This window comes from Heterocephalus glaber, unplaced genomic scaffold (genome assembly GCF_053883595.1).
Source record: "Heterocephalus glaber isolate CG9 unplaced genomic scaffold, H.glaber_assembly_v1.0 deba00001606, whole genome shotgun sequence".
Lineage (NCBI taxonomy): Eukaryota > Metazoa > Chordata > Mammalia > Rodentia > Bathyergidae > Heterocephalus > Heterocephalus glaber.
Window position 1 is genome coordinate 28,297,437 of NW_028258377.1, and position 22,768 is coordinate 28,320,204.

Below are 22,768 nucleotides of genomic sequence, written 5' to 3' on the forward strand. Positions count from 1 at the left end.
TTGCAATAGCTAAAACGTGGAAGCAGCCCAAATGCCCATCAACTGGAGACTGGATAAATAAAATGTGGTCTTTTTATAAAATGGAGTACTACTCAGCCATAACAAATGAGGAATTAGAGACATTTATAGCTAAGTGGATGCACATTGAGGCAATACTCTTAAGTGAAATAAATAGGACACACATGTGTAAATATCGAATAGTTTCTGTAGTGTGAGAAACTGAAAGTGTAAATAAGGACTAAAAGGTATAATAGATAATGTGACTTAGAAAGAAAAGGGGCAAAGGGGAAGGGGAAGTGGGAGGGGTGGGGAAAGGAAAGAAGGGAATGGAATTAATATGAGAAAATGAAAAAATGGAAACAAAGTCTTTGTATATAGGGAGGGATGGAGGGGTTGAAGGGAGGGCAGGTGAAGGGGGAAAAATAAGAACCAAGAGAGACTATGTAAAGGTGCAAATTTCCAATGATGAATGTCATTATATTGTACACCTAAAATGTACCAATAAAAGCTATTACTAAAGGTGAGGGGTCGGGGATTTAGCTCAGCGGTTCCGTCGCCTGCCTCGCAAGCACAAGGACCCAAGTTCGATCCCTGGTACCAAAAAAACAAAAAACATAAAGGTGAAAAAAAAAGTAACAAAGTAGAAAAGGGTTGACAGTATTCCAATGGGAAACAAGGGTCTTCTCCTTGGTAGATTCAGAGTTCAAATTGGAATGAGTCTGGGATTCAGTACCAGGTAATGGAGAGGAGCTAGGTTGGTAGAAACATAGTAGGGTTGGTTCTATGATGTGGATCCCCACATCCTAGGATGCCCTATGTGTTAGGAGTGTGCCCCCAGAAAAATCTCTTAGCTTCTCTTAACTTCTGCCTTTTCACAAGCTAATCTGTTACCTTTCCAGAACCATGAAAGGTCAAATAAAGGCATGTAGGTGAATGTTGTTTATAAACACAGTGAGGAAATATTAACATTAAAAGGCATATTGGGTGGCATCATAGCACTCTGGGCCCAGACTTCCTAGGCCTGACTCCCTATTTTGGGACTTACTAGCTCTATCTGTTAAGTTGCCTGTTTTCTTATCTGTAAAGTAGGTATGATAATGTGGCCTAGCTTATAAGGTTGTTCTGAGGCTTAATGGGGTTAATACATGGAAAAGACTTAGAACCAGATGTAGAGAAATGAAATATTGAGCCATAAGGAGAAACAGCTTTCAGGGTTCAGATTATTATTTTTCTATTCTCCTTAGTTTTTTTTTATAAATTGTATTTAAACTAGTTGGAAATCCCAAAGGAAAGCCATCAAGACAGAATAAGCGCCAGAACCCAAGAAATGAAGGTAGTCTGGGCTCAAGTGGTCTGTAGTGTGGGGTGGAAAATGACCCTGCTTCCTGGGACAGAGGAAGGAAGAAACTTCACCTCCTCCTCAGTAAATTGGGTGGAAGGTCACTCCTGGCCTCCTGTAAGGGCCTGAGCAATTGAAGGACAGTGTCGGAGGGAAAGAGAGTGAGTGTGAGGTACAGGAGAGGGACTGCAACCTGCCCTTCCTAGCCTTGTGTCACCACCCCCACCTGCCTCCTGGTGTGAGAAGCGGGACCATCCGCCATTGTCCATGGACTTAGACCAGGTCTGGTCCCCAGCAGCTGGATAAGAACAGTCATGGGAACATTGCCTAAAGGGAACACAGTGCCAGTCTTTATAGGATCAGGAGCCAGTTCCTCACACTGTGCCCCTACCGTCAATTTGAGTGTGAGAACCAAAGCCAAGACTTTTCAGCAAAGTTCTGCCTTTCCCGTGGGAAATGAGGATTTCCTCAGAGTGGACAATTCCCTGCCAATAGTGTAGTACCCACCTGGGCCTTCCAGGAGCAGTGAAGTGATGAACTTGAACACAAAGGAGATGAGATTCAGAGTTACTATTGCTGTTCTGAGAAGAGGGAAGAGGGGAGTGTGTTTGCTCACTAGCGTCAGCTTGTGACACTATTCAGTGACCACATGGAGAGGCCACCAAACCAGCCCTGTCTCTCATTCACCCTCTCCAGGGAGCATCCTGACCAGACCAGGACTGGATTTGGCAGTGAGAGTCTTTTGCTTCGAGGCTGCACCATCAGAAACACTGAGGTGGCTGTTGGCATTGTCGTCTACACAGGTACTTGTGTGGGACGCTTCTTACATGCAGACTTTTCTTAATGCTCCTCCCTCCGTCCTCTCCTATGAATCCATGTTCGGTCAGGGGGAACACACAGTAGCTTGCAGAGTAAGAGCCATGGAAATTCCCATTTCTCAGCTAAGCAGACTGAGGATGGGAGTCACAGCAGCTTATTCTGTCCACAAGATGCAGGGTTAACATCATTCATCTGAGCCACTCAGGGAGAGGAATGCACATGCATTCACCTCAGCGGTCTTGTGACCACCGAAGGAAGGGTGGAGAGTAGCTCCTCTGGCCTGCAGAATAACCTCACCAAACATTTCCTCATTTGTGCAGCGAGAGGAATATCTGTGTCTCCCTCAAAAGGATACATGAGAACCAAATAAACCCACACACGAAAGGCACACAGCACTGTCTAGTGAAGGAACAGCTTGGCAGACCGCAGTTCCCGAATCCAGGGCTTTGCACGTACTGGCAAGGTTCTACCACAGCCACATCCCCAGCCCCAGTTACTGCTTTTGTGCTTGTTTCTACCATTATTCTATAGCCCCAGATATGGCGGCTGTATTATCCTGCTGTTCACTACTACACTGACGTATTCCAGGCTGGCTAACTTGGTGCAGAACAGAGACTTATTTAGCTCACAGCCTGGGAGGTTCGGGACATGGCACTGTCATTGCCTCAGCTGTGATGAGGGCTCTTGGCTGTGTGAGGGAAAAATCACACTACCAAACAGCAAGCCAAAGAGACACTGGGGTCCCACAGTCCCCTCCTGGGGTGCACCCCCAATGGACCTAAGGACCTTGTGCTAGGTCACACCTCTTAAAGGTCCACCTCCCAGCATCAGCACAACGAAGACCAAGCTCCTAAAACATGAACTTTCGGGGAATGACAACATCCAGACCATGGCAGGGACTCTCCCTCCTTTTGCTTTGGATTTTTAATCTCTGTTAAAAGCAAAGAAGAATCCCCAAGTGGGTGATGGGAGTGGCATATTTGGGGACAGTAGTAACCATGTCCCTGGGTAGCCAGGTGGCCCAGGGTGAAATCCAGTCATGTTCTGCATGTTCTTGTGTTGGTTGGTGAAACTTTCCATGCAAAATGGATCAACGGTTCCTGCCCTGCAGGAGTGGGAAGTTCAAATGAGATCATCTGTGGAAAGGCCCTAACACAATGCCTAGAATGAACTATGCTCTCAGAAAATCTGTGAGCAAACAGAACAGTGTTTTTAGTGACCCTCTCAAGCAGATGCTCTCAGCCTTGGCATTATGACATTTTGACCTGGAATATTTTTCGCAGCAAGGGACTGTCTTGCAAAATATTCAGCACCTCCTTGGCCTGTACACACTAGATGCATAAGCCTCACTCCTCTCCTGATTGTGAAAATTGAAACTTTCTCCAGACAATGCCCAATGTCCACTGGGGAGCAAAGTCACTCCTAGTTGAGGACAACTGGCCCAGAGTTACCTTCTCTCCCTTGGTATCATCAGTGAACTCAATAGGCATCAAAGGCCCAGAGGGCCCATGTTGAGCTTTCCAGAAGGAAGGGATTCAGTGTGAGCTGTATGCGCCTCACAACAAACATCTATAGAGACCTTCCTGTGCACCGGGGGTGAATCCACTGTGCATTAATGCACTCTCATACCCTAAATGCACAGCCATCAACTCTCATTTCACAGAAGAGAAGTTGAGGTACAAAGCAATTTATTCAGCTGAGGTCTCGTGAGGTCAGCTGAGATTAACTCTCTGTAACCCAAGGCCTTGTACAGTAATTGCGGAGCTGAGTTCTGTCTGTGCCATGCTGCCTCACCTCTGAGCCCACCTCTGAGCCCACCTCTGGCCAGCACAGAGGAGTTGGAAGGTGAGCAGCAGGTCCAGGACCCCCATACAGGTTGCCCTGGAGGCAGTAAGAGAATGGAGCCGCTGACTGGTGTTCATTGTGCAGCCAGCAAGAAGTCCTCATGAGCACAGCAACTTGAGTCTAATGTAAAAAGCCTGGAGTCTGATTGCTCCTACTGTTTTCTTGCTGCTTTAAATCCACGGCAACCAGCTAAACAGTATTAAAGCCAATTGCTTCTGGAGCTGATATATTGGTCTTCTTTAATTTTGCACCAAAAATATGTGACTGGTTACACTTGACTGCTGAGAAGTACAGTATGTAATTAAAATTCAGCAGCCCAAAGGAGAGGTTGTGTCTGAAGACAATACCTGTCTGATGTCTAGCTCTTAGCTGTGTGGCCTTGGGCATCATGAGTTGGAGGATGGAGAAATAGACTGGGAATCGGAATCCTGGCTTCCCACCATGACTCTGATGTCAATTTCTTCTTTCACTTTGGGCAGGTCCCTTCCACTCTCTGACCCTCAGTTTCCCTAACTGGAAAAGGGGATGACAGGAAGATATTGATAGTATTAAAACTCTTCATCCCTTCTTTAAACAAAATTTAAAGCAGATTTCCAAGATAGGTGTGGAGCTGTTCAGGTAGGGATAATACTAGGGTGAGGACATTTGTTTTCTAGTGTTCTTACAGAAAACACCAAGGCCTTAAGCACAACCAAAGAGATAACAATGGAAACTTATGACTCCAAGCACTCCCCTACCACAGGGTCTTTGCACATAGAGTTCCCCTCAGAAAAGAACCTGAATTCACTATTTTCTCTCAAAGGCCACGAGACAAAAGCCATGCTGAACAACAGTGGCCCCCGGTACAAACGCAGCAAAATTGAGCGACGTATGAACATGGACATCTTCTTCTGCATCGGGATCCTCTTCCTCATGTGCCTCAGTGGGGCCATAGGTACGGAATGTTCTGAAAACAAAAATCCGATAATCCTGTGTTTCTTTGGACAAGTTGCTTTACTCTCTGAGCCTTAGCTTCCTCATCTATAAAATGAGGCTGATAAAAAAGATAGTAATGGGACCCCATGGAAGGAAACTGCAAGTAAAATCTCGTCAAAGTAGCACATGCTCTTTAAATATTAGGAAGGTCATCTGTCAGTTTTCTGTTAAAGAAATACAGAAACCAGGCACACTCTGAGCGTGGGAGGCTGGCAACATGAAGAGCAGTCTAGAGGGAGGAGTGAGAAGCTGTGAATAGGCTTGATAACAGTTTTTCCCACTCCACAAGGGGCCACAGGTTGGTTCCATATTAGTTTCCTATTACTGCTGTAAAAAATTAACACAAACTGAGTGCTCAGAGCGGCACAAACACCCAGGCTACTCTTGGAGGGTGAGGTAGGAAGATTGTGAGTTTGAGCCCAGTCTCGGCAACTTAGCCATTTAACAAGACCCTGTCTTAAAAAAATAAAAAGCCTGTAGCTCAGTGTGAAAGCTCTGAGTCCAATTCCCAGGACCTCAAAAAAAAAAACAAAACAAAAACACAGTACACATTTATGCAGGAACAGCTCTGGAAGGAGTCCAAAATCCATTTCTCTGGGTTAAGATTAAAATATCAGCAGGTTTGTTTCCTTCTAGAGGCTCTGAGAGAAGAACCTGTTCTTTGTATTCCTTGGTTTGTGTCCTCTTCCTCCCTCTTCAAAGACACCACTCCTGTTCCTGTTGCCCCACATTCCTTCTCCTCATCTGCAGCACTGTCCCCTTCTTTCCTAAGGACACTTGTAATCACATCCCTGAACCCACTGAATGACTCCAGATGGCCTCTTCATCTCCAATCCCCATTGTCACATCTACAAGGTCCCTTCTGACATACACGGCAGCAGCATGTTCACAGGGCGCCAGAGTTAGGATGTGTCTGTCGGAGGAGGTTTTAGCCGCCCACAGAGGAGGAGCCTGTCTTGAAGAGGCAGCTGTTCTGGCTCGGAGTAGGCACACACTGGAGGAGGTCGATGGCAGAGGCAAGTTTAAGGGCAGGATGGGACAAGCATCCATGAGGAGAGAGAGAAAAGTCATTCTTAGCCTCAGCAATGGGAGGAGAAGCATGGTAGGCAGAGGAGTAGTTGGCTGTTTGGTGTGGCAAGAGCAAGGCCTAGAACAGAGCCCTAATCAGAACTGGGATGTGGCCACGTTCCAGAAGTATGGACATACTGATCTGGAGTCATTGAAGTTAATCCTCAGAATGAAGGGGAAAGGGTCCTCCACGAAGTTCTTACCCCTCTCCCCTAGGGCATAAATCTAACAACGGTTCACGGTATGCTAAGGAGACCCAAAAAAAACCAGGGTCAATCAACAGAAAGAACTCAGGCTGAGCCCCCCAACCCAATGAGCAGCCTTAGAATCACAACATCACTGTTTCTACAAAGATCATGTCCAAAAGGCAGAGGTAGTCCTGGGCTCAGAGAGCCCTAGTGTGGCCACAGTGAACACAGTGGGACTTAGCCTCAAGGGTGGCCTGGAGCTTCCCCGTACTATGCTTTCCAGATGAGTCTCACAGTACTCCTTGTGGGGGTGGCCCGAGGTGTACAGAGAGCACCAGAGTGGGCGGGAGCAGGCCCCAAGAAGGCAGCCACCGTGCTGCACCGCCCCCCCAGGGCCACACTGTGCCCACGGGTCACCTCAGAACTTCTGCCTCTGCCTTGGGACAGGTTCTTCCAGGCCAGGTCAAAGCTGAAAGGACAATTGAGATTCTCTCACTGTATCTCCAGAGAAGGAAAGTTAATGATGAAAAGGCCACACAGAGACACAAGGCACAGACAGCCCAAATTAGCTTGGCAGATTTCCCAGAATAACAACCAGAGGGAGTTCGTGGAGGAGGGGGACAGAGTTCTAGTCAATAGGAACAACTCAGGCACCAAGTAGGTGCCTTGCCAGAGCCTAGCCCTGATGTGCAAAGCTCTCCAGTGAGAGCCAGCAGCAGCCAGGGTTCCTTGTACATGTTTAATTTTGTAAGGGTGGTGCTTCTTCTTTCTTTGCCCTGGATGCCCTCCTCTGGCCTTTCTCACCCCTACCCCAACACCTACGCAACCTCCAGACCTCTCAAGTGCTCCTCCTCCTCACAGACTTCTCTGGTTTCACCCCTGTCCTTAACTTGCTCCTCTGAGATCCAGGGACCCTTCGGTTGTGCTGAGTCATTTGCTCTATAATATCAGCTTCACATAAGGTCATGTGTGAAAGTCTCCTTTTTTCTGCCACGTATGATGCCACTTGGCCCATCTCCTGGGCAAAGATGTGTCTCTGGGTTGGGCAGCATTCCCTATGGTCCTGTTTCTTATAGTTCCTGCCCTGTAGCTGCGAGCACTCTCCACACTAGGTTATTCTACTCTCACAATCATCATGGGGAGTGAGTGTTATTGCTAATTAACAGACGAGGACAGCGAGGTTTAGGAAGCTCGTGGCAGAGGCTGAATACACTTCAACTCGCTTGATCCACAGATAATAAACGTTCTCACCCGCTTTGCAGAGAAGGAAACAGCTCCCAGCTCCGTCTGTATCTGGTGCAGCTGCTATGCATAGCACTCTCCATGCTGTATGTCATCTGTCCTCTGACGTCACACTCACTGACTTGCCAGGGAACTTTGAAAGGACCTGAACAAGGACTGACACCTTCTGAATTAATAAATGTTGGATACATGAAGAATAAATGAGAGAAATAGCGGAAGAAGGGAAATCAGGGCACAGGTTTTTCAAGACTCACATACTATGTTTTCACTACACGCCCCTTTCTTTCCAACCCCTGTGTAACAAGACTTTATCAAAAAATAAGTAATCCCCATTCTACTCTCCTCTGGTAAAACAGATTTAATGACCATCAATCAATTGATTGAAATATAGACTATATGAAGGACCACTTTAAAGCCAACAGCCCCCCCCCATCTCTGTTGTGTAGACGAAGGCTGGGCTCCTCCAGAGCATGGCAACTTCAAGGAGCAAGCCAAGGCAAGCTGTAACTAACCATCTTTAAAACCAAATGGAGATTTTTATCTCATCCCTAGCTTTGCTTCTTCACAGGTCACAGCTTCTGGAATGGGACCTTTAAAGAACACCCTCCCTTTGATGTGCCAGATGCCAATGGCAACTTCCTTCCCCCAGCCCTTGGGGGCTTCTACATATTCCTCACAATGATCATCCTGCTCCAGGTAGGAAGCCTCCCTAATCCCAACAACTCTGGAAAATAAGAAGTCAATGCTGGCCCCAAGAAAGAAGTAACTGGACTTAGATGAGGAGAGAGATGGTTACTGATTTCTTGGGGGTCTTTGAAAGTATTTACATTGGGGGTTCCCCTGCCTTGGGACAAGAACCTGGCCCTGCAGATAATAGCTGAAGGAAAATGTTGACCAAGCTTTGCTATTTAAGAGTGAGTTTACACCTGTGACCCAGTGTGCTGGACACTGATGACCGAGGATCAAAAGAAGATGAAGCAGCACAGACAGCTACAGAGAACCCTCCAGCCCCAAGCACTGAGAGACAGTAAAAACAACTTAGCATTTTATCATTTGATCCTTTGACACCAAAAAGAACAGAAGAAAAATAGAGAACCAATAGAGAACACCAACAGAATATGTGGGACAAAGTGATAGATTTTTTTTAAATCTTCATGCTCCGTAAGAAAATACAGAAGCCTCTGAGAAGATGAGAGTAGTTGTAGTTTGGCTTTGATGAGGTTCCATCTATGTTAAATTTCTTGTAGTAGTTGAATGCGTTCCATTGTTCTCTTAAATATTAGACATTTTCAAGCATTCACTTATGCATCTGGCTAAGTAATTATTTTTAAAAGTCAGAGCCTATCTGGCCTCTGCAAAGAATAGTTTCCTGCCTGCTCAAAATGAAATCCAAAGTTCCTGACCACAGCCAACAAGGCCCTAAGAGTTCTGGACTTTGACCTGACCCTGACTCCACCTGCTACCACTCTCCTCCTCCTCACTCAGGTACAAGATTTTCTCACTGTTCCTGGCTCCCAGATGCCCAGGCCAGCCCCACTGCCAAGAACTCACTGCCCACAGATAAGCTCATAACTCACACCCTCCTTTCTTCAGTCCCTGCTCAAAGGTCATGGTTTATAAAAAGAGTCCCTCCCACCCATCACTCTCCGCCCTCTTTGTGTTTCTTTATTCTCCTTCATGAGGCTTACCACCATCCCATATGTATTTGTTTACTATCACTGGAATGAATGTGAATTCTTTGAGTCCAGGGATTTTGTTTGGATGACTCCTATTTCCAAGAGTTAAAACAGTATCCAAGACAAAGAAAGCACCGGAAAATATTAGGCATTGGATTAGTGGATAATAATCAACAGTGGATGGTGACACTCTGTGGCATAGAGATCTGGGGGGATGGAGGGGAACCCTGGGCAGAGGCCCTAAAGCTCCCTCATTGAACATAACATACATATTACCAGTGGTGAGTACCTATTGCATCCAGACATCCTAAATTGAAGGGCATCTCTCTTTCAGTTTCACCCTAAGAATTCCAAGGGAGGCATGAAGTCATTGACATTTAATATCTCAGAAAGAGTACTTCCTTTGAACCGATCTCAGCTTTCAGTTAAATGCTTTTGCTACCTATAAGTGAGGGTCCAGAAGCAGGGAACTCACCTGGTTTCTGATGCAGTGGTATCTATCTCCTCTCAGGTGCTGATCCCCATCTCTTTGTATGTGTCTATTGAGCTGGTAAAGCTCGGCCAAGTGTTCTTTCTGCACAATGACCTTGACCTGTATGATGAAGAGTCTGATATGCCCATGCAGTGTCGAGCCCTCAACATCACAGAGGACCTGGGCCAGATCCAATACATCTTCTCGGACAAAACGGGAACCCTGACAGAGAACAAGATGGTCTTCCGACGTTGCACCATCGTGGGCAGCGAGTATTGTCACCAAGAAAATGGTACAAGGGCTCCGTGCACCTCCATCCCTATCTGTAGAAAGAAAATACCCTCTTTTCCTAAAAGAAGAGAAAAAAGACTACTTTACTCCCCTGACAGGCTATGAGGCCTTTTGTCAAGTTACTTCCTGTAAATCCATGATCTTCCTTGTCACAGAACAGTGCTGTTCTTACTACCTCTAAGCTTTCACTGGTTCCCAGAGGTTTTTAATAGTAACCCTATATGTGGTACCCATTTACAACAAAAGATTTTTATGCCAGGACTGGACTGGGGATAATTGTGCACCAGTTTCATAACCATAGTTTAGGAATTTCACGGGTCACCTAACCTGACAGGTCAGGATGGGTCTAGATCTAGGCACTTGGTCAGATTTACACATCTAGAAAATACCTTCCATGCTAACTGATGTCTTAGATTTTTCACTTAGGCAACATTTTGATCTAGGAGATAGGTCTGTAAGATGCCTGGACTGTTACATGAATTGAAAGTTGCCCAGAAAACTCACTTGATTCCTTCAGACACCCTCCCCTCCACACACACACAGAGAGGGAGGGAGGAAGGGGGAGAGAGGGCAGAGGGAGACACTCAGAAGAGCATCCATTCTTTTGGCTAAAAGATGGGGAGTAGAGAAAGGAGGAGATATTATACGCAGCCCTGTCCCCTTTGCCATGGTGATAATTCACCATCTATGTGGGAGCTTCTGATCTCCTTCTAATAATAACACCTTCTATTACCAGTACTTAGAGTAAGCTAATCACTTTCACACATTATATCATTAAATCATCAAAACAATCCTATGAGTTAGGTATTTTTTAATACTTTGAGGAAACAGACCCAGGTTAAGTCACAGCTCAAAGTCCCATAACTAGATGGTCATAGGGCCAGGATTTGAACTTGTAGGACTGATTTGCATCCCCCTTTCTCCAGTCTTGGTAGCCTAGTTGCCAGTTTTCCACAGCAGCATAGATTCTTCCTAGGCTCTTTACCCCTACCCTCAAAGTCTAGCGTCTTCCTAACCATGGTCCCACCCAGGTATAACAATGCTTTTCTTGCAGCCAAGCGACTGGAGACCCCAAAGGAGTTGGACTCAGACAGTGAAGGGTGGACCCAGTACCAATGCCTGTCATTCCCAGCGAGATGGGCCCAGGGGCCAGCAACAATGAGAAGTCAAGGAGGTACCCAGCCTCTGAGGAGGTGTCACAGTGCCCGGGTGCCCATGCAGGGTCACTCCCGACAAAGGTCTGTAGGGCGCTGGGAAACCTCACAGCCTCCTGTGGCCTTCAGCAGCTCCATAGTAAGTCTCTGTCTCTCCACTTTGAATTGGAAGTATCTTATTGTGGGTGGACGAGGGAGAGGAAGCTGGGATAGGGAAAAGACTATAGAAACTCTGAGCTCTCCAGATGGTGGGTTATGGTCTCATATGAAGTCCACTCAACTGTTGTGTCGCCATAGGCAGTTCCCAGCCTTTCAAATATCCCAGATTAGAAATTGGGAGAGTTCGTCACAACATACCAATTTCTTGCTTTTCTTTTTAAAATGGAATTGAAAAAATTCTCCACACTCAGCCAGTGTTTCCTTATGGCAATAACTGGCTTGAGTTAAGGAGTTCATATCACTTAGACCAGGTACCAAATCTTCACTTCGTCACAGCCTTCCTCTGTTCTCTGTTCATCCCCTTATGGAGCTGAAAGCCAGCAGCATTCCCATTATGTACGTTTTTCCAATTATACGGTTAGGAGAAACAAAAATAATTGTTATGCCCCTGTCTTTATCACATGGGGAAAAAATGTAATAATGATGTAAGGCTTAGTGCGTTTACAGAAAAATGAAATGATTTATTTTATGAAGCAAAAAAAAAATCTATGTCAGAATTACCCCACCCACTTCATCCTCTCAGATTAATGCCTGGCCCCAGTGAGCATTCAAGTTCCTGCATCTGGGATGGGGCTTTGTGCACAGGGTCCCTTCTTATTTTATCCCTTAGATCAGTAAACAGCCAGGTAGCAAATGAAGGCACTGAGCTCCTCCCCCTAGACTGACAGCACTCCCTAGAAGTCAATACCAGTACCAAGGCCGTCTGATTCCTCTCCTAATCCTCTTTGGTCTGAACATACTCTTTCTCCAGGGAGCATTAAAACACATCATCTGGAATCTTCTGCACTTAGAAAATGCCACAGGGAGCACTAGAAGAGATCCTGGCTAACCAATGGTCTCTGAAGTGCTATTATCCCATTATTAGAATATTACATTTTTAAAATGAACCTTTTCATCCTTTTTCCCACGATACACATATAACTACATATATTTAACATTTTTTGGCAGTCATGGTAGGTAGCAATTGTAAATGCCAAAGTTTTTATTCCTAACATGATATCCAAAGTATTTTCCAGATCGCCATCCAGTTTTCATAACCCAGGACTGTGTTTCCTAACTGTGATGAAGAAATCCTTTGAGACTGTGTTTGTAGTTACTCATCTAACTTTGGGTACTCAGTTACTTCTCAGTATTATCGTCAAGTGCAGAAGCACAGCATTAGCAAAGATGACACGAGAACAGTTTGTTAAGGGAAGTGATCCATAGCTGCCTCTGGGAAGATTGTTGTTGGGTGGTTTTATTTCTTTAATTTTCCCTACTGCTATAAAAACAAGACACACACTGTCATATTTCTCTCTTCTTTAATTCTGCCCTCTGAATGGAATGCTTTCCCCTCAGCAATTTACCCAAATATTTTTTAAATAAATTAACAGCATTCTCATTAAAGATTTTATGTATCTTTTGGTACCTTCTAGTTATAGGTACCATTAGCATCTAAGGTGCAAGAAAAGGAAACACTTTTTTTCTTGAGATCACAGCAGCCCTGAACCAGGAAGTAGAAATGTGATGCAGGGCCCTGAGTTGATGTCAGTGGGAGGGACGAGCTAACCTCTGAGCTCTCTCTAGATCTGGGGCATCAATCTTCTGCCTGGCTGACAGTTTCAAAAGCAAGCTCTAAGTTCATTCAGGAGCAATAAGAAAACTGACACATGGATTAAGACTCAATTTTCATAGCCTGGACAAGTGAGGATGGTGACACGTCCTCCTCACAAATAGCCAAACTTACTGTTGTGTAGTCAGGTTGCTTGGCAATCTGGGTTTAGTGGTATGATAGCATCCTTGAGTGTTTGTTTAGGAGCAGACTGGGCTAAAAGTCAGGAGATGTAGATTCTGGTTTTAGCTCTGTGTCTGGCTTGTTATATAACCTCAAACAAAATGGTAAACCTCTTTATTCCCTTTTCATCTTCTGAAAATACTTGAAGTTCTCACCAGGCTGTTTTAAAAATCAGATCACACAAAGTGCTAGCATACAAGATCCCTTCTACCTGGGAATCAGTGCATTTAGCTCAGCTGCACCATGAGTTGGCTTCATGACTCTGGTCAACTGATTGAATTGGAAGCCTCAATTTCCTCATCATTATAGCAAGGATAATTGTTCTGGCTCAGGAGTTTATTTTGAGGATTTAATTCTTAAAGTTATATTTTGTAGACAGATAATGAATAGTGGTTTTAAATAATCTTTCTAAAGGGAAGCTGACTGCCTTGGACAAATGTTTGTATATCTAATATCATGGAGGAAAAATGTCAAGTTTTCATAAAGTACAATGGTAGAGCTGTCTCACCTACTGAGACTCTGGTATTTGGGGTCTAGAGTGGGGTAAGAACATTTGTATTTCTATTTCTGATGATTCTAGTGAGCAGCCAAGACTGAGAGCCTCTCTAAGCCGACCATCGGCCTTCCAGAAAATAGTCTTCATGTGGCTCACACAGGTACACACACAGCTCTGGAGGCCTTTGTGGAGGAGGCCGATTTAGGCTGTCTTCTCACATCGACCTGAGAAATACGTCCAGCTGCAGTCAGGTCCTTGAAGTGGTCTTGGGAGGCTTCTTTGCAGTCCCTAGTGGGTCCCTGGGTGCCCGCCCCACACAGGGTGGCAGGCTCTGTGTTGGCTCCTCTTCCACCTGCCCATCTGGCATCCAGTCTGGCCTGATAATCTCTCAGAACCACCTGTCCTCTACCTTCCCTTCATGACCTGAGTCAGAATGTACTTCTGAAACCTCTAGGGCACCAGGTTTCACAATACATATCCCACCAGTTTCTCAAGAAGCTAAATGTCAGTTTCCCTGGTCCTTCGGTCTGAACCAAAAAAACAAAGATCAACAGTAACAACCACCACCAAAGTTTTTTTATAACTATAAAAGACAAGGAGGTATTAGTGATTATCTCCTAATTGCTTGCTATAAAAACTATAGCTTGGGGCTTTCAGCTCTGAAGCCCCCTACCACTTTATGGTAGCTGTCTATCCTCTCTTTTCCATCTCCTCCCCTCAGAAAAAAACTATTATGCTAAAAAAATTAAAACTGTGGCTTTAAGGTGGGTAATATACTTATAAAAATTGTGAGTTCTGAGCCAATGTTTAACAGTGCTGTCAGATGGAAGATGAAATGCCTTTTTCCCCCTGGTTTATAAGCAGCCAAGATCTGAGCAGAGAGTCCTTGTTTAGAAGGGCCACTTGCAGAATGTTTTCCAGGACCATAGACCAAAGTCTGCCTCATTAATCAGGAAAGTTGCAGTCAGGCTGGGTTGGCCCCTCTGAGGTTCACCACCCCCACCCAGCCCTTGGTAGAGAATGCCATGGCCGAAATGAAGGAGGTGTCACTGGCTCTCTGCCTCCTTTCCTTAATCCTGGCCTTCCTTTTATTCTTTGGAAAAGAATCACATAGCTCTCCCAGACTGGTGGGGCAGTCCACATATACACACTCTCATTGTAAGGTTAGATAAAAGTCCCATTTGATTAGCAGCACACAAATCTCTCTGGGAGTGATATGATGACACGAGGCAGGGGCAGAACAAACGAAGCCTCTTGGGGTGCTTCCCTTGGCCCCCAGGGTCCCAAATGAGAGGGTGGCACATAGCCACAGTGCCATTGTTCATAAGAGTCTGGGTCTGGCAAGACGGACAACCCACTGAGAATTTTCCTTGGAGTTATTTCCCACTTGGGAAAAGCTTGCCCTAATAATCCATGGGCCATTTAAGCCACCATGTGCTAACACTGGGTTTCCCAGTTCTTTATCCAAACTATCCCCACTTCGGCCAGGGCACAAACATCACCGCCCTGAACCTTTCAGCTTTCACCCCCCTAGCAATCAGGACAGTCTATTTCCATGATATAACATGACCATGTGATTAAGTATTAAAAGAGAATCTAAGGCCTTGTGGTAGAAGTGTGTCTCTCTCCTCCGTTCCTCACAATCCCAGAGATGAGCATTAGCAGCAGGCTCCTAAAGCGCACATGTGATGTACACATAAATTCATCCTTTTCCCAGATGAATGCATATCATACAAAGTGCCAAACTTTGCTTTATTAAAACTTTAATCTTGGAAAATATTTCCTATGTGTAGACTGACAGGCAGAGACAGTAGACAGCTGCCGCATTTTTTTGGTGGCTGTTAGAATTTGTTGAATGGTTGAACCACCATGTGCTTATACATGTGTGGGAATTTTTCACAGTATTAGTTCTGAGAGCGTAAATTGCTAAATTGCAAAGCATATGCGTTTTTTAATTTTGGTCAATTCTTTCCAAAATGCCATACCTGTTGAGACATCCTCCAACAGCAAATTGAAGGATCTGTTTCCCGCCACCTCTGCCAATTCTATGTATGGCCAGTTGTCTGCATTTCTTCAGGACAGCCTTCCATGTGCTTGGTCAGTCAACAACCATTCAGTAAACATCCAAACATTCTGCTAGCCAGCAGAAATATAATGGCCAATAAGGCATTGCCACCAATTTCTGGACCTTACAGCCCAATTAAAAAGCACCAGTAACCACAGAACGGTGCTGGAACAGTGGACGCAGCTGTGCTGTAAGAGCTCAGCAGAGGTGCAGATGCATCATACTGGAGGCAGCAGGGAGACAAGATTAAAAGTGAACCAGAGGAAGGAAGAGACCTTCTAGTGGGAAGGGAATGGAGAGCATGGCTTGTTGCAGGAGGAGACAGTCTGTGCAAGCAAGATGCAGAAGTGGGGTTCATAGGAGTATATGGAATAAAAGATGCAAGTCTGGAAGAGTTGAAAGAGTTGAAGAAGAAGCTGGAGACATAGGAGGAACCATGTCTCAAAGGTGCCAATATCATTTATTTCTACCATAGGCTGTGGGTTCCTATAGTGACAAGATGCTGCATTCCATCAGTAACTTATCATTAAGACTGAGGGGAGCAGAACAGAGTGGAGTTTGGCCTCCTTTCCCAGCCCTCAGTGTGGGAACACATCCCAGCCAGGAAAGAAATGACACCAACAGGGCAGCCTGATGGCACAGAACCCTGCTCCTCAAAATGTGGGGCTCAGTCCAGTAACACAAGCCCCACCTGTGAGCTTGTTACAAATGCAGACATTCACCCCCCACACCCCATAGCTGCTGAATTAGAATGTACATTTTGATAAGGTCCGCAGTGGGTTTGTATGCACATTGAAGTGGGGGGCATGATGGCTTTGTGTTTAAGGGTTCCAGCCCTGGCAGCAGGCAGAACTAGATTCAACTCCTAGCACACTATTTGTGATTTTTGACCTTGAACAAATACTTAACTTCAGTGTGCATCATTAGCCTTGTAATTAAAATGGGAGAATGACAGTAACTGTATGCACACTTTATGATCAGGTGATGATGTCCACACTTCAGGTGTAAGTGTGGGCTCTGGAAGTGCTCCCCAAATGAGATGTGGTTCTTGACGAGGGTTCTACTTCTGTGGAGTACATACATCTAGGTTCCTCTCTGTGACTCTCACCTGCATCAGCATCTCCCAAGAAGAATAGAATCAGACTTCTGGAATCGCTGCATTTGGTAGTTAGAAAGGACAGTCTGAGGACACTGACCATTGGGTTTTTGTTTTTTTTTTAGGATCTCAACTTGGGTTCTTATTTGTAATTCATTGGACCCCAGTCTTCCCCTTCTTTAACCAGTTAACATATCAAGAATCTCTCAATCTATTCTTTTCAACCATTACCTCTTCTCAACTTTAATTTAGCTGGAAACTCTGAAAGCAGATAGGAGTGGTCTTATGTAGGAGCTTCTTTGTACAATGAATTTGTTATATCTATCTAGTGACAGCAGGTATTTGTTGAAGCTCTACTTCAAATAAAGCTGCAGTTAGAGCTTTAGAGAATATAACTCATGGAAATCTAGATATCTTTGAAGTTCTAACTTTATCTCTAGAGAAATTAAACATGGACATAAAAATATGAATTTAAAATGGTTCATGTAAAGATGGCAGCAGAGAAGTAGACAAAGCTGGATATGGTCGCTGCCACAACCACCACCACCTCCATCCCATCACCTCTGGCTCTTACCAGAGTGAAAACATCCTGGCCTCCGATCTTGAGGGAAGGGGATCAGGGAATGAGGGAAATGAGGAGGAAGGGAGGAAGGAAGGAAGAAAAAGAGAGATCAATATGCAGTGAATTTCAAAGGGATGGTTCAAGGGGCAACTTCTACAAAGATGTGAAGAATTGGAAAGAGTGAGTCAGATCCAGCCTAGAGAGTAAAAAAAGAAAAAAAGAAAAAAATAGGTCACATATCATCTTTGTCTTATCCTGAGAAGTCATGATACTTGATAAAGTGGCCCAGGATTGGAGCATTTCACTAGGCAAAGCCTGCACTACTCTTAAGATCTGCATGACCCGTCAGATCCACAGCTCCCACCTCCCACAATGTCCTCATCTTTGTCTCCACCCACTTCCTCCACTTATCTTGCATGTCTGGTGCCTGTGAATGCTCTTAAATTCAAGAACTTGCTATTGTGGTTCAGAAGAAAGGGAATTCATTGTGAGCTGGATAAAACCTCAAGGTCAGGTGGGAATTCTCATGGCTACTGATATCTAGGTAAGATTTTGATGACTAGGAGAGAATTTTTCAACCAAAATGTAATGAGAAGCATAAAGTGTGTACATCCAGAAGGCAGCAAAAATACTACCAGAGTGAGCTGAGGGTCCGCATTGAAAAGTGGTCAAAAGTGGAAATGTAACGTGTGAAAGAACCTAAATGCTAGATGAATTGATCATTTTAACAGTAGAAATCTGAAGATTTTTTTTTTAAGTCAAAAGCACCATGAGGAAAATGGAGTCTTAGGAAGACCACACAGGTCATACATATGAAGAAAGAAAAGCAGTAAGAGCCAGCAACCTTGGTTTAGAGATGAGTTCAGAAACCCAAGATTGAGGGCTGGAGGGTCTGAGCTTGTCTAGAAGCAGGTAGAATGGGGAACAGATGGTGAAGAAAAATGGAGAGAAGAACTCCTAGGGCCTGATAACTGATAGATATGTGGACCTGATTGATAAGCAGGAATCAAATAAGAATCATCAATGTTCCAGGCCTGTGGGAAGGGAAATGTGCCAGATGCAAGACTGTAGTGAAGACTGTGGGATCCTTTCCCCCAGAAATATCAAAAATCTGCTGGAGGGGGCCTCCCTTCCCAGTCCCTTCAGACTCACTCAGCTTTCTCTTTCTCACTCTTTCTCTTCCAGGAAAAAGATGTGACTCCAGATAAAAACCTACTGACCAAGGTGCGAGACGCTGCCCTGTGGCTAGAGACCTTGTCAGATACCAAACCTACCAAGCCTTCCCACTCCACCACCTCGTCCATTGCTGACTTTTTCCTTGCCCTAGCAATCTGCAACTCTGTCATGGTGTCCACAACTACCAAGCCAAGACAGAGGGTAAGGACCACTGATGCTTGGAGGTGGAGGGGAGAGACCCTGATGAGAGAAACATGACACTGGAGTCCTAGCCAAAATATCACCATTTCATCACTATGAGGCCTTGGAAGGGTATCTTATCCTTTTAAGGTCTATTTCCTCATTTTCAGATAAAATGGAAAAGTTATATGAGAGCTCTCTGTGCAATTTCCCAACCTTGTCTCTCTGCCTGCAGGGTAGATACTAAGAGCTAGTGTTTCCTGAGCACTTGGCTATGTTCCAGTCCCCATGCTAAACACTTCACTGCATTATCATTTAATCCTCACAACCCCAAAACTCAAATATATCTTTGGATATAGCTAGTGAAGAAATAATGAGACTGAAAACTTGAATAACTTAGTGCAAGAAGTATGGTTAACACATGGTAGAATCCATAATGGATCCTAATAATATCATGTTAAATTTGCCACTGCCTTTATATAGGGATGAAAAAATAATTTACATTATATGTGATGTTATTTCCATGGAAATAACGTAGGTAGATGGCCATTTATGTAAATGTATACTTTGAAGGCTACTAAAGGTAGATTTGTCTTCAACTATCCACAAACTCTCAGCCAAGCTCCCTTGTGAGTCACTGATGAGAATAATTAGGTAGTACAGCCTGTGGCTATAAAACAAGAAAAGAGAGTTCACTCGGGCACTCAACCACAGCCTCCCCTTCTTATGCCCAGTTTTGAAACCACCCTGAAAAGTCACTTCAGGCATAGAAAGGTCATCAAGTAATTATAACTTTTCAGGAAGATTAGGGCGACAGGGAGCATTTTCTGAGAAGCTAACTTTATTTTTGAGAGGGGAAGAAGTATCATTTTAGAAAAGATAGCCTCCAACTCTCAGTTTTCCAAAGTTAATGAGGGAGCTTAAGCTGGAGGATTGCTCAAGAGTCCAAACTCTGGAGTTGGGCAGACCCAGTTCTGACTTCTAACTTTGCTGCCTGTACACTGCGTGATAACAGCTGATTGGTTTAACCTCTTGGTGCTTCAGCCAAGTTTCCCTTAAGGATGATTGAGGGAATACAAACTCTGAGTGAAGTCTGATTTTTGCCTCATCATCTTTTCTTTGGCCGTGACCAGAGTGGGATGCTCAAAAAGTAGAGGGAAATGAGCACTGTCAACCCCTAGAATGTCAGACCTAGAAGGAAATATCTTAGCTAACTCCCTCATTTTATGGGTAGTTAAGGCCCACAGAGGAGACGTGCCCTGATCACAGAAGCCCTGGATATTCCACTTACTGCACAATTGCTTTCATATTCTGCAAAATTATCTCCAAATTTTAGAGTAACATTCTGCTTTCCTCCTTTGACCATAGGTCACCGTCCCACCCTCCACCAAGGTCCTGGGGACGTCCCTGGAGAAGATCCAGCAGCTCTTCCAGAGGCTGAAGCTACTGAGCCTCAGCCAGTCATTCTCATCCACTGCACCATCTGACACAGACCTGGGGGAGAGTTTGGGAGCCAACGGACCCACCACGGACTCGGATGAGAAGGAAGATGCATCTGTGTCCAGTGGTGACTACTCCACGGATGGTGGCTACAGGAGCAGCACATGGGACCAGGGCGACATCCTGGGGTCTGGGTCGGGTGCTTCCTTGGAGGTATTGGAGGCCCCAGACCTAGGCCTGGTTACACCTGAGCTCTGCTACGAGGCTGAGAGCCCTGACGAGGCAGCCCTGGTGCATGCTGCCCACGCCTACAGCTTCACGCTGGTGTCCCGGACCCCCGAGCAGGTGACCGTGCGCCTGCCCCAGGGCAGCTGCCTCACCTTTGACCTCCTCTTCACCCTGGGCTTTGACTCTGTCAGAAAGAGAATGTCCGTGGTGGTGAGGCACCCTCTGACCCAGGAGATCATCGTCTACACCAAGGGGGCTGACTCGGTCATCATGGACCTGCTGGAAGACCCTGCCTGCGGTGAGTCCATCCTCACAGGGCTCCAGGAAGAGGGCTGTATAGTTTGAGGGTCAATGTGGAATGGTAATGAGCTCAAGTTAAGGTGATACCAGGTCCCACCTGGAACACAGGCTCACAAGGTACTTTCAAAGCGAGATCCTTACAGTGTGCTGCATTTTACAACACTATGACCTGAGGAAATACAATGCTCATGAGCATATGAAGGGTGCTGTACAGTCTTCTTTAACTTTACTTATCCCAGTTTCCACTTTCCCAAGCTCATTTAAACATGAGCTCGCACAATTTCTGGCACCAGTAACAATACTCTAGAACACACCGTAGCCCTGACTCTTCACTGTGGACAGCAGCCGACTCAAGCCAGAAAGAGCAGTGCCTTATAGTATAGTTCATTTGATGTTAAATCCTAGGCCTAGATATCCTGAATCCCAGTGCAATGCCCATTTTTGCTGCCACAGTTCTACACTGGGCTTGGTTCACTCTGGGAAGCTCAAGTGTCCCTCTTTATCAACCTTTTCCCCAGCCTCCCCTAGATGAATTTTCATAAACTTGCATTGAGCCAGAAAAATGTTCCAAAGTCCCTACATATCAGTGTCCAATTTTGGAGCGGCATGAATTAGTGTGCAGCCGCATCCTGATTGCTAGCCAGGAGAAGACAGTTATGGGGCTATGATTCTCCCAGGATAGCAGATTCTCGCCAAGCTTTAGAATTGCCCGGGCAGCCCTGTGCCTCCTGCATTATCAGCTGTGGAGCAGAGCCAAGAGGTTCATGGGGATTGATTAGTGTTAAGAATAGGAAGGGAGCTAATTAGTTCTCTTCATCCCCAGACTCTGGCAGACAAGTGAATTCAGTGCTTCTGAGTCAAAGGAGCCACAGTAGTCTATCTCTGGGCGACAGCCATCCAAGTGGCCCTGGAGGTGCTTATTTCCTCACCTGATTGCAAAATGAACTGGAGATGCTTCCAATACAAGACACATACACAGTGTTACCATAACAACCAAGAAGCAAAATTGTAAAAAATGGGAAAAATAACCCTGAGGTTAATATTCTTACAGTGTTTGAACATTCAGTTTGACTCTGGGGGTCCCTGGCAGCCTGAGCAAAAAGGTAAACTCAAAGGCTCACAAGCAGAAGACAAAAGAGTTTAGAAAACACAAAAGTGGAATAGGCCAAGGATTTAGCTCAGTAGTGCCACACCTGCCTCACAAGCGCAAGGTCCTGAGTTTGATCCCCAGTACCCCCCAAAAAACATACAAAACTGAATAATGCTTAAGGTACCTGAAAGATAATATTTGAAAAGTTTTTGGCATTGTCTAAAAACAGTCTTAGAGTAGTACTTGAGAGAAAAATTAGTTTGTTGGACTTCCTTGTGATTGTCCACTGTTAAGAATTAAATTTGTGATTTTTCATTGTAGGCAGAAGTGTGTGAGATGTACAAATTCTGTTTACTACTTAGGACCTGTAAAAAGTCTCAGTCCAGCACTGCTAAGGCAGGATTCTGAAGGCTTTTCCAAACTCAGAGTCACAGATGCTGCAATTGACAAGTGATGTCTGTGACACAGATAAGCCAACCCAGGCTTACAAAATTCTTATTACCTGAGAGATCAAAGTACTGGAATTTCAAGAGAACAAAACTAATTCTGAAAGAAATTTAGTGCACAAACTTAACCAAAAGGACTTAGTGACACACTGAAATATTTTTCACAGTAGAATTACAGGAAAGGCAAAATTATTATTTTTTTCTTAGACCATCTCTTGTGTAGAAAGAAACCCTAAGTCAGCAAACCCAAGATGGCAAAGAACATAGCTAATGAGGTCCAAATTTGTAGCTGTCTTGCATCCTAACTTGATACAAGAACTGAAGAAAATGACTGAGTGATGGAGAGTCTAAGCGAACAGTCTCCAAGTCAGTTGGCATCCAGGGCTGAGCCAGCAACACTGTAGCTGATAATAAAGATTCGAACCTCTGGTCCTCTCATTCAGCAAGGACTCAAATGAGACTTGAAAATCTCTATGATTTCAGTTCCCAGGTGATTTTCATACAAACACTTTTTTGAGAACCACACCTTGGACCACTTGCCTTTCTTAAACAGCACTTAGTCCAGCTAGGTTTTTGATGAGATGTTAAGAGAGGAGAATTTAAGAACCTCTGGAATTAGCCATCTTC

The 22,768-nt window shown here is 44.9% G+C and overlaps 2 protein-coding genes across 10 annotated transcripts in view; one reads left to right on the top strand and one right to left on the bottom strand.

Moving 5' to 3' along the window:
• The window catches only part of Atp10b (ATPase phospholipid transporting 10B (putative)), a 102,166-nt gene that overhangs the window by 38,904 nt on the left and 40,494 nt on the right, over positions 1-22,768 (top strand). For all 4 annotated transcript variants that reach the window (XM_087194872.1, XM_004836440.3, XM_087194873.1 and 1 more), the window contains 7 exons: positions 2,036-2,142; positions 4,806-4,937; positions 8,045-8,172; positions 9,664-9,916; positions 10,970-11,208; positions 18,467-18,658; positions 20,006-20,603. In XM_087194872.1, coding sequence (XP_087050998.1) covers positions 2,036-2,142; positions 4,806-4,937; positions 8,045-8,172; positions 9,664-9,916; positions 10,970-11,208; positions 18,467-18,658; positions 20,006-20,603 — 1,649 coding nt within the window. The remainder of the gene's footprint in view (positions 1-2,035; positions 2,143-4,805; positions 4,938-8,044; positions 8,173-9,663; positions 9,917-10,969; positions 11,209-18,466; positions 18,659-20,005; positions 20,604-22,768) is intronic.
• Positions 1-22,768, bottom strand: part of LOC147822978 (uncharacterized) — a 231,923-nt gene that overhangs the window by 38,632 nt on the left and 170,523 nt on the right. For 2 of the 6 annotated variants that reach the window (XR_015444810.1, XR_015444808.1), the window contains one exon: positions 9,628-9,973. The exons of the other annotated variants lie outside the window; for them this stretch is intronic. The gene's annotated coding sequence lies outside the window, so the exon portion shown is untranslated. The remainder of the gene's footprint in view (positions 1-9,627; positions 9,974-22,768) is intronic. 6 annotated transcript variants of the gene reach the window in all.